We start from the raw sequence: 12047 nt of genomic DNA, 5'->3' as shown, positions 1-12047 counted from the left end.
TCATTTTGATATAACCATTATTTTGTATCGCTTCAGGTTCAAAAGTTCTACTATCCCAAACTCCGGGTTGCATTGTATATTGGAGATCCTATACTTAATATCATATTTGGAAAATGCTATGGTACTGAAAGCATATAAACTATGGTCAAAAGATAAAATGGCATTTTAGTAGGAAATATGGCATAATATACCTGTAATTTTTTATTATGTCTGTCACAATTATCGCTATCACACTTTACTACAACCATAATTCGCAATAAAGCAAAAAAAGAAATTCTTTGGTTGGATTATTTAAAGTGCGAGTGACTTCAGCCGAAGCAGTTCCTCTCAGCTGCACCTGTAAACCCCCACAAAAATAAACTATTCCGCATCTTCCATTTAACATTACCCGTTTCTTTCAAACATTGATTGAATTATTCAGGTAGAAATAAAATTTTATTTTCAATTCAAGACTTTTAATAATTATTGAGACTTCTATATACAAAATTCCAATCAAAACTCTTCGTTGAAAATTAACTAAATATATCTCTTGAATTTAATAATTTAAGGAAATTATCACAGATAAAAAAAATTGAAAATGGTCGTAACTCTGGATTGAAGCAAGCTTAATATCATCAAATCTTTAATTACAATAACTTCTCGAAAAACACTACAGACTGCTCTAGAAGGAATAAAGTATATTTTTTTTTTGTGAGTCCAATTTTTATTCTTCCGTAATCTATAATTCTAATCACCCGGAAAATGAGATTGATGATTTGACCCTAATAGGTTTTAGTTTATTTTAATTTATATTTTACTTATTTAAACCAGACAGCAATCTATTACGTTTAATTTTTTGAATACTATTACCGCAATTGGGTAATGAGTGCGATGAAATTCTACCAAAACTTACTCTACCACTACTCTACTCAACCGTAACCAGTAATATTAAATACTCTGTAATACTCACCAGATTCAAGTATCTAATATAAAAAACATTCTTACGCCTTTATCCAGAGACTCCACATCACCACCATGGATTGGAATTTGACTGTCTCTACTTAAAAACCAACTGCCATTCAATAATGAATGAGTCCCAATTTTCCCCAACAATATTAATTGCAAAACTTAACGATTTAATTACAAGCTCATTCTAGAATCAGAAAGTTAATTGGATTAAAAAAAAAATATATTTGAAACTTTAAGCTAGGAATTATAGCTACAGTTCAGAGCTCTCCCTTTATAATTTACTTCAAACTTCCGGATTTTAATTACTGAATTTTACTGCAATAGAATATTGTACACTTTAAATTCAGGTATTAATTCAAACCATTTTATAAAGATCAATTAATTCTTGAAATTATAAGTTTTATAACCTGCGTTAGATTGAGTATTACTGCAATAATTCAACACAATTTTATCAATTCTAAAAAAAAAAATACTACTGTTTTAAGTTAAATTTATGATAGTCAAACAGGTTATCTACTGTAGTTAGTTAAGTGACAAAGCGACATAACTATCTGTTTTAACCGAATTTTACAAGCTTGTTTTACTTTGGTCAAAGGGTCTAAACTCCCCTCCCGAGTACTCCAATTAGGCACAATTCTCCTACATAAATTAAATTACCAGTTAATTTTAGTGTATATGTCTCACATATTAAACTGATATTCACTACTAAATTTTTATTCCTATTTTTTTTTTTTTTAACTACTAATGTAGTAAGAACATTGAATCACAGCAATTTTTTTTTTTTTTTTTTTTTTTTACTTTCAGTCACGAATTATTTAAGCTAGGAAACTAACCCATCTGATTTAAGCATATTAAAGACAATTAACCTCCGATTTAGTATCAAAATTAATATTATAGATTCCGTAATAGAAACTTTTTAACTCGTAAAGTCAAATCCCTTCAAACTCAATATCACACAATTCGCACTAGAGGCACAAAATCCAGCCGAGAAGACAACTTCACTGCTATGTTTTTCCATGCGTAATGACTCAGCCGTCGCTCGCTCGCATGAACGAAGCCTGGTAGGGAGGGAAGACTCCGCCCACCCACCAAGGCCAGATCAGCGCAACCGACAACTATGTCATCACGCGTATGCTTCATTGCTTCCAGAGCAGTTGTTTACAACACACCTTTACTTCGAAGAAACAACTCAGCAAAAGAAGCTATTTTCACAATCTTAAAAAGTAAAAAAAGAATAACATTTTTAAATTTTCATTTAAACGACCATTTCAATGTAAATTGAATGTCCTTAGATTTTTCATTATTTTCCATTTCTGTTATTATTTTAAGTCCATGATTTATTGCATTTCATTTTCTTTTTTTTTTTTAAACTTGGAACGTTCACACGTTACAAATCTCGAAGCCTCAGAAAATATAAAAATTCACATAAAAATTTTTATATTCTATATTCCATTCTTTAAGTCCTTTTCCGGTGAGATTTCCATATCACAGATGTAATTCGCTGCAGCTTTTTTGTCCTGGAAATCTTCGCCAATCTCCACCATAACAAACATGGATCATGCCTCAATACCAACTTCTTACATTTTATCGATTTGGACAACTTTACTATGATAAACCCTCTAGTGAAACCTGAAATATACAAAAGCTATCACATCTTATATAAAACAGCAATTCTTCCTGAAATGAAGAGTTCCATTTAGATTATCCATATACATAATTGAATTGCAAGAGTCCTTACATTAGAAACGATAATGTTACAATGACAATGAAAATGAAAATGTAAACTTATTCTAATATTTAACCTAACTTAACCTATCCCTAAACTAATTCTAATACTACCTTACCACTAAATCTTGCTAATTCAACTATCCTTCAATGATATGGTTTTGAAGTGTCCAAATTCAGTTTCATATTACAATTCAAATTAATTTAAGCAACTTATACATTCCTACGCTCCCAATATTTTTTAACATCTGTTACATGTGCTCTTTTCACATTTTGCTCATTTCCTACTTCTTCTAATAACACAGAGTTATAAGTCAAAAATTTAACTATAGTGAAAGGACCAATCCACGTATAACATAAACTTTTAGTTATTTTATCTTTTAGTGATGATTTTTCATGATTTTTTACCAAAACTTTATCTCCTAATTGTAAATTTACTTCCCTTCTTTGATTTTCAAATAATTTTTTTCTTTTTTCCCAATAATTTTTCATGTTAAACATGGCTCTTTTCCATAACTCTTCAGACTTTTCTCCTTGCAAATCAGCATTACAAATTTGCCATTTTATTTCCAACGGACTATTTAAAGATCTACCTAAATACAATTCTGAAGGGACTGATCTCATTCCCTCGTGCTGAGATAGATTCAAATTAAATTGCAACTCCTTTATAGCCGAACTCCACTTATTTTGCTGTTCTGCAAAGTAGGATTTAAGCCCGTATTTCAACGTTTTGATATATCTTTCAGCTACGTTTGCTTCAGGGTGATATGGGCTTAATTTAATATGTTTAGCCCCAACACTGAACAAAAATTTCCTAAAGTAATCAGAGGAGAATACAGAAGCGTTATCACTCGACAAACTTTCAATAAATCCAAATTTAGTAAAAAGATCATATAATTTATCACAAATATTCTTAGAAGATAAACGTCTCAGCTTTTCAAGCATACAAAAACGAGTTGCATTATCTACAACTATTAGTACATATGAGAAACCATCACTCAACGGCAAGGGCCCTATGATATCCACCATCCAATTAGCATTAGGTCTCTCAACTACCTGCGATCCTAATCTACCCATTTTCCTCTGATTTGAGGGTTTGGCCTTTTGACACTCTGGGCAGCTTTTAACATACTCTTTCACGTAGTCAACTAGCCCTTCCCATGTAAACTTTTTCATTATTTTATGCAAAGATCTATAAATTCCCGAATGTCCACCTGTTAGATATTCAAGGTGATAATACTCCACTATGTTCTTCCTTAGATCTTTAGGGACAACAATTTTTAATTCATTTACCCTGGCCTTAGTTCTTTTTAACAAAAATCCCTTTTTTATTTCAAAATTCGGAATTTCTCTACCTTCTTCAATTTGATCTATTATATTCTTAAGTTCAGGATCCTTTCTTTGCAATTCTGCCAATGGTTCACTAATAAAGGGCAATTTCCATAAATTCACCATAACAAGATGTTCCTTATTTTCCCTATCACTAAGATCGCATTTAATTTCATAATTCATAACATCATAGGTCCTAGAAAGGAAATCAGCTATTTTATTATCAGTAGTTCTAATATGATGGATTTTAAAGCTAAACTGAGATAACTGTTCTATTAATGAGCCATATTTAAGAAGCCTTCTAGAATTATTAATAACCCAAGTAAGCGCTCTGTTATCAGTGTATATGTCAAATTCCTTAAATAAATAATGTTTAAACCTAACAATGGTTTTAACTAAACTCAAAAACTCTATTTCATAAATAGATCTGTGACGATCTGCTTCACTTAATTTCCGGGAATAAAACCCAACAGGTCTGATCTCTCCTGTCTCATCAACTTGTGACACTACCCCTCCAAGACCGACACTAGACCCATCTACATGGACTAAGAACCGCTTATTTATGTCTGGTGTTTTTAATATCACATGTTCACTAAACATTTTCTTAATTTCCTCAAAGGCCTTATTTTGCTCCTCACCCCATTCAAATTTTTTTGTTGTAGATCTCAGTTCAGAAATCGGAGCAATTAATTCTTGAAAACCTGGTATGAAACGAGCATAAAAATTTAACATTCCGCAATATTTTTGAACAGCCTTCCTAGTTTTGGGAGGTGGAAGTTTTTTAATAGCTTCAACTCTTTTAGGATCCATACAGACATTATCCTTATCAACTATAAACCCCAGATACTTAATTCTCTTTTTAAAAAAGAAAGACTTATCTGGAGAAATAGTAAGACCATTTTCCCTAAGTCTCTCCAACACCATTCGTATAGCTCTCTCATGCTCCTTACGAGTTTTATTTGCTATCAATATGTCATCAAAATAACAAAATACCCCATACTGTTCAAGATCTCCTAGCACCTCCTTCATGCATTTAGCTAAAATGCTTGAACCTATCTTAATACCAGCTGGTAATTTTTTATATTGATAAATACCTATAGGAGTCACTATAGTGGTTAATTCTCTACTTTTTTCGTCCACCTGCAACTGGAAATAAGCTTTCTTTAAATCAAAGGAGCTTATAAAAGGGCATCCAGATAAATTACCTATGCACTCTTCCATATGTGGAGTCGGAAAAACATAGTCAGCCAACAAACTATTTAATTTTACATAATTCGCTACAAGCCTATATGAACCATCCTTGTTCTTAACTATAAAACAAGAACTCCCATAACTAGAATGATCACATTCAACTAAAACATCTTGTTCAACTAAATCTTTAATAACATCTTCAAAAATTTTTCTCTTTTCTCTAGGAATTGGAAACGGCTTATCATTAAAGTATTTCTGTTCTCTAAGATACAAATGACATTTATAATTTTTTAAGCATCCAACCCAATTATTAATCACATCTTTATACTCCTCCTTTATCGATCTAACAAAAGACTCCGAGTCAGGATCCAACCAATAATCATCATTGTCCATAACTTCCAAATTTTCTTCCTTTTTCTTCATTTCCTTGTTTCCAATACCTTCGGATTGAATTTCTTCACCTTGGATGACTATATCACTTGAACTATCCATCCCTAACTGTCTTTTCAAATTCTGAAACCTTCGTCCAAACTCTTCTTCAAATGACTCAGTCCAATTATTATCGGTTTCATTACACGGATCTTCACGCTTGATCTCATCTTTTCTATTACGGTCCCCAGTCTTACCACAAACTTCCGAAATATTGGAATTTAAATTTGAATTTAGTCCGCCACACTGATCAATAGAATTATGAGTTTGTTCTGTTAAAATATATTCATTAATTCCCGATGAGTATTGCTCTTCCTCTTCCCAAAAAATATCGCACTGCAAACCAACCTCCCTAGTTTCAGCTAACAAATTACACTGTACTGCTGCATCAATCAGTTCAGGACTGCCATGAACATAAACTGCCTGTTTAGATGGTAAGTTTTTAAAGTCTGACACAAGCGGCGATGTCCCAGATATTCCTTCACACCCAGTACCTTTATTAGATAACGAGGTATCGTGATTGTCAATCAAATAAATCCACACCGGATTAACAACCTGTTCATTGCCTGATGACAACTCAACCTTAGATTTGTTAATAATTTCTCGCACCACCTCATTACTCCGCAAGGGAACATACCTCTTCAATTCAAGAAATCTCAGCATATGGTTACCAATGTCCAAGACAGCCTTCGAACGTTGTAAAAATGGAGTGCCTAAAATGATGTCACATGGTAGACCACTAACCACCACCAGATCAATTTCGAATTTAAGACCTCCCATTCGTAACGGCATAGTAACTTCCATAGGTTGGGATACACTTTGACCCATCATAGAATTAAATTTGACTGGTTCAATGTCTTTCCGCTTAATTATAAAGTTTCCTAATTTATTAACCAAGTCTGAGGACACCAAACACAAACTAGCTCCACTGTCGACACAAACAGCAACTAAAATACGTCCAATATCACCCAATACAAAAGCTGCTGAGGCATTCGAATCACTTGAAGGAATTTTCAAAGTCCGACCGCCGATTGAACCACTAACCGGATCTTTCGAAGATCGATAATAATTTCCACCATTACTAATACGCTTTTCATTACCATTATTATGTTTATCCAGTGTATTATTCACATACTTGAAGTCTTTATTTCCCCTTTCAGAAAAATATTTTTTCCCAACTGTATCATGCCTTCCAAAATTCTTACCATCATTACCAAAACATGTATTATTCTTTCCCTCATGCTTAACAGCATTAATATTATTACAATTGCTGGGATTATATTTAGATCTACCATTATATGTAGCCTTAGAATTTCTGGACATAGTGGGTTGAATATTAATAGCAGCAAAAGGTCTAGCATTTTTATTTTTAATAGCACTAAGCTCAGCAAATTCCTTTTTAGATGCCTTATACCGATCGAAATTATCAACTAATTGTCTCATTTCTTCAATTGATCTCGGCATCATGTATCCAAAACACTTGAACCTATACTCCGGGTTCATACCATGACATAAAATTTGAATAATGTCCGTTTCAGAATGTCCTACTTCTAAAACCTTAGCAGCATTAAACACTCTATCAATATAATCCAATATGCCTTCATTTGCTTGCATTATCTTATAAACTCGGGTATTCACCAAATGACTACGTAATATCATAGAAATAAACTTGAAAACCAGACGATGTCTTAATTCAATCCAAGACAGTTGACTACCAATGCCATTCATAATTTCTGTATATAAGCGACCAGTAGTTTTAACTGAAACAGAATATAGCAGCATTCTCAACGGAAAATTATAATGAAAAATGAGATCATTAATCGTTAATAAAAGTTCGAAAACTTGAAAACCATTTGAGCCGTCAATGACGCTGAAACGAGCCAGTCTTTTATCAACAATTTTACTTATTTGATTAAAAATGTACTTATCTATATACATATTCATTGATTCAGAAGAGTTTCCAACCCTAACATTATTTTGATAATCATTTACTTGATTACAATTTAAACATCTTAACTGAGATGTTTTCTTAGTGTCACCTAAATTTCCATATTTACCTTTAATATCATATTTTTTCTTCAAATTATTTTCCATCCCAGAATCAATTTCGTTCTGATGACCCAAAAGATTAGAATATGTTAAAGGGCTACCTCCTCTATTTCGAACACCTTCTTTATTACATGCCAAACAAGGACAAGTTTCGGCTTTTTCCCCTTTTATTTTCAAAGTTTCAGTTTGATTTAAATTTCCGGACCAAAATTCTAAGTACGGATTAACTGACCCCATATTATTCATATTTGGCATTCGATTCAAAAATTCCCTAGAACTATTACGTTGTTCCAGCTTACTAGCTTCAGTTTTCTCAAGTTTTACCTTATCACACACAAAAGAATCTGGCATCCTATTTCCTGACTTAGCAGCACTTACCACTCTACTAGGCTCTTTCAAGTCTATTCTAGATCTTAATTCTGTATCGCTAATTTTGGAATCAGATAAAGCACCCAATATTTCTTGAACATCTCTAGGTTCAATTTTATTTGGTCTTTGCTTAAGTTTTTCTACAAAGTTAGGTTGAACTGAATATTTACGATCCTCAGACGTACCATGACGAATAGTATTTAATTTTCCTAAAATTGCATCATTATTATCCTCATGAATCCTTAACTCCGAAAATTTCATACTTCTGAATTCACTTACATCAGTTGGCCTATTACTAGTTACGTCAGAAGTCGCTCCACTCGTTTGATCTCGTACAGTACTCGGATATACCAATTCATACGAAGTTTCCGCCATATTTCGCAAAAACCCTTCGCTTTCATTAAATTCTAAATGATTTAATGCGCTACTACTAGAACTTGATGATGATTCTACCCTATAAGCATTAATTCGTGCTATCACTTCATCGTCAGGTAATTGTCTTAAACGTGGATCATTAATATCTCTTATTTCAACCACCGAATATTCAGGAATATCTTCTAGACTCATATAAGCCGTACCTTCCGATAAATCTGAGTATGACATGTTGATCGCAAAAGGCAAATATAACAAACAAATATAGAAATTATACAAAATAAGGTTCATTGAAATATGACAACTTTAAGAAATCTACACCAGAACCACTACTATATGATCTACTCTCAAAAGTAAACAACCCACTACACATCCAAATTCTTATAATTCATCTAAACATTGCATAAATACACAAATTACAAATCATAAGTTTCCAAAAGGTTTGTGAAAATTCTTTATTAAACACAATTTATTCTTTCGATGTTGGATAGCATTAGCTGAATGGTGTCACTCAACAACAACCTTTAAATAATCCAATTGTATCTTAATACGATTACGATATTATGAAATCTGAATTTGGGCGCTGTTTTTTTTTTTTTTTTTTTTTTTTTTTTTTTTTTTTTTTTTTAGAATGCACGCACTCACTCAGGATCGTACGCTAATACTCCAAAACCATTCATTAAAGTTTTCCGCAAATTAAATCTAATTTCTTCACTTTCAGGATTTAAGTCAATTTCACACTGACTACTCAATTTATAACAGCTGTTCTGTGTAACTGAATAGCATTACTATTAACCTATTAGAATACTCAAATAATCAAAGTTGCATTTAAATAGCTTTAATAACACCTCAAACTCAAGTTCGAATGACATTGACCTAAACATGTATTAAATGCAACCTATAAACGATGTCAATCCTCATTTATACTAGTCAAATCCAAACATTATTTTAATTTTTCTCTCTAAGGACATCCAACATTACGAAACTATCAAAACTTAATTATTTTAATTACGTTACTTGAGAAATTTCAATTTACTAAATTCTTGAAAACAAATCTACTAATTTCAACCAGCATTTAATTCTCTAAACTCCCCGTCCAATTAATAATTCCTTCAACAAAAATATTAAGGGAGTGATTACGCATGGAAAAACTTTTTGTCACAATTATCGCTATCACACTTTACTACAACCATAATTCGCAATAAAGCAAAAAAAGAAATTCTTTGGTTGGATTATTTAAAGTGCGAGTGACTTCAGCCGAAGCAGTTCCTCTCAGCTGCACCTGTAAACCCCCACAAAAATAAACTATTCCGCATCTTCCATTTAACATTACCCGTTTCTTTCAAACATTGATTGAATTATTCAGGTAGAAATAAAATTTTATTTTCAATTCAAGACTTTTAATAATTATTGAGACTTCTATATACAAAATTCCAATCAAAACTCTTCGTTGAAAATTAACTAAATATATCTCTTGAATTTAATAATTTAAGGAAATTATCACAGATAAAAAAAATTGAAAATGGTCGTAACTCTGGATTGAAGCAAGCTTAATATCATCAAATCTTTAATTACAATAACTTCTCGAAAAACACTACAGACTGCTCTAGAAGGAATAAAGTATATTTTTTTTTTGTGAGTCCAATTTTTATTCTTCCGTAATCTATAATTCTAATCACCCGGAAAATGAGATTGATGATTTGACCCTAATAGGTTTTAGTTTATTTTAATTTATATTTTACTTATTTAAACCAGACAGCAATCTATTACGTTTAATTTTTTGAATACTATTACCGCAATTGGGTAATGAGTGCGATGAAATTCTACCAAAACTTACTCTACCACTACTCTACTCAACCGTAACCAGTAATATTAAATACTCTGTAATACTCACCAGATTCAAGTATCTAATATAAAAAACATTCTTACGCCTTTATCCAGAGACTCCACATCACCACCATGGATTGGAATTTGACTGTCTCTACTTAAAAACCAACTGCCATTCAATAATGAATGAGTCCCAATTTTCCCCAACAATATTAATTGCAAAACTTAACGATTTAATTACAAGCTCATTCTAGAATCAGAAAGTTAATTGGATTAAAAAAAAAATATATTTGAAACTTTAAGCTAGGAATTATAGCTACAGTTCAGAGCTCTCCCTTTATAATTTACTTCAAACTTCCGGATTTTAATTACTGAATTTTACTGCAATAGAATATTGTACACTTTAAATTCAGGTATTAATTCAAACCATTTTATAAAGATCAATTAATTCTTGAAATTATAAGTTTTATAACCTGCGTTAGATTGAGTATTACTGCAATAATTCAACACAATTTTATCAATTCTAAAAAAAAAAATACTACTGTTTTAAGTTAAATTTATGATAGTCAAACAGGTTATCTACTGTAGTTAGTTAAGTGACAAAGCGACATAACTATCTGTTTTAACCGAATTTTACAAGCTTGTTTTACTTTGGTCAAAGGGTCTAAACTCCCCTCCCGAGTACTCCAATTAGGCACAATTCTCCTACATAAATTAAATTACCAGTTAATTTTAGTGTATATGTCTCACATATTAAACTGATATTCACTACTAAATTTTTATTCCTATTTTTTTTTTTTTAACTACTAATGTAGTAAGAACATTGAATCACAGCAATTTTTTTTTTTTTTTTTTTTTTTTACTTTCAGTCACGAATTATTTAAGCTAGGAAACTAACCCATCTGATTTAAGCATATTAAAGACAATTAACCTCCGATTTAGTATCAAAATTAATATTATAGATTCCGTAATAGAAACTTTTTAACTCGTAAAGTCAAATCCCTTCAAACTCAATATCACACAATTCGCACTAGAGGCACAAAATCCAGCCGAGAAGACAACTTCACTGCTATGTTTTTCCATGCGTAATGACTCAGCCGTCGCTCGCTCGCATGAACGAAGCCTGGTAGGGAGGGAAGACTCCGCCCACCCACCAAGGCCAGATCAGCGCAACCGACAACTATGTCATCACGCGTATGCTTCATTGCTTCCAGAGCAGTTGTTTACAACACACCTTTACTTCGAAGAAACAACTCAGCAAAAGAAGCTATTTTCACAATCTTAAAAAGTAAAAAAAGAATAACATTTTTAAATTTTCATTTAAACGACCATTTCAATGTAAATTGAATGTCCTTAGATTTTTCATTATTTTCCATTTCTGTTATTATTTTAAGTCCATGATTTATTGCATTTCATTTTCTTTTTTTTTTTTAAACTTGGAACGTTCACACGTTACATGTCGTAGCGGAAACATTGTTCTTACTGTAGGCAAAAAGAAAACCTGCACATATTTGCAATTTTGGGAAATATAGCGCATGAAAATGTTTTAGGAAAAACGCATTCTGGATGTAGTGCTGCTTTTGAATTGAGCTGGGATGAATATGAGAGCAAGTACTAGGTTACTAGACGTGAGGTCCCAATGCACGCAGTGACAAAATTGATTATAAGTCAATTCTGGGGATTTTGCCCCCAGATTTCGTTGAAGGCTTCGCCCCTAGGCCCCATCTTGTTCTCAACATCTAGTCATATTTCTCTGGTATCCACCAGCAGAACTAAACTCTAGTCAACCATATTTTATTAATGCTGGT

General features: G+C 32.1%; 1 protein-coding gene across 2 annotated transcripts; it reads right to left on the bottom strand.

The window, feature by feature from the left end:
* Positions 1-221: 221 nt before the first annotated feature.
* On the bottom strand, positions 222-11661 carry LOC145693444 (uncharacterized). 2 transcript variants are annotated; one of them, XR_014132775.1, is made up of 2 exons: positions 1782-11661; positions 222-1132 (listed from the first exon to the last, which is right to left on the bottom strand). XR_014132775.1 is itself a non-coding variant. In XM_081769444.1 (2 exons), the coding sequence occupies exon 2, from the start codon at positions 8701-8703 to the stop codon at positions 2887-2889; it is 5817 nt and encodes a 1938-aa protein (XP_081625570.1). In that variant the 5' UTR covers positions 8704-10489; positions 11138-11661; the 3' UTR covers positions 222-2886. The 2 variants fall into 2 exon arrangements, 1 of the variants encoding a protein (XP_081625570.1); XM_081769444.1 differs by having other exon boundaries at positions 222-10489; positions 11138-11661.
* Positions 11662-12047: the final 386 nt, after the last annotated feature.

The sequence above is a fragment of the Thermobia domestica genome, chromosome 8, assembly GCF_964235325.1.
Source record: "Thermobia domestica chromosome 8, izTheDome1.hap1.1, whole genome shotgun sequence".
NCBI classification, from domain to species: Eukaryota; Metazoa; Arthropoda; class Insecta; order Zygentoma; family Lepismatidae; genus Thermobia; species Thermobia domestica.
This window is presented reverse-complemented; position numbering and strand designations above follow the sequence as displayed.

Coding starts and splice junctions, on each gene's coding strand:
- LOC145693444 (XM_081769444.1), bottom strand. CDS start 8,703: ATGAACCTTATTTTGTATAATTTCTATATTTGTTTGTTATATTTGCCT.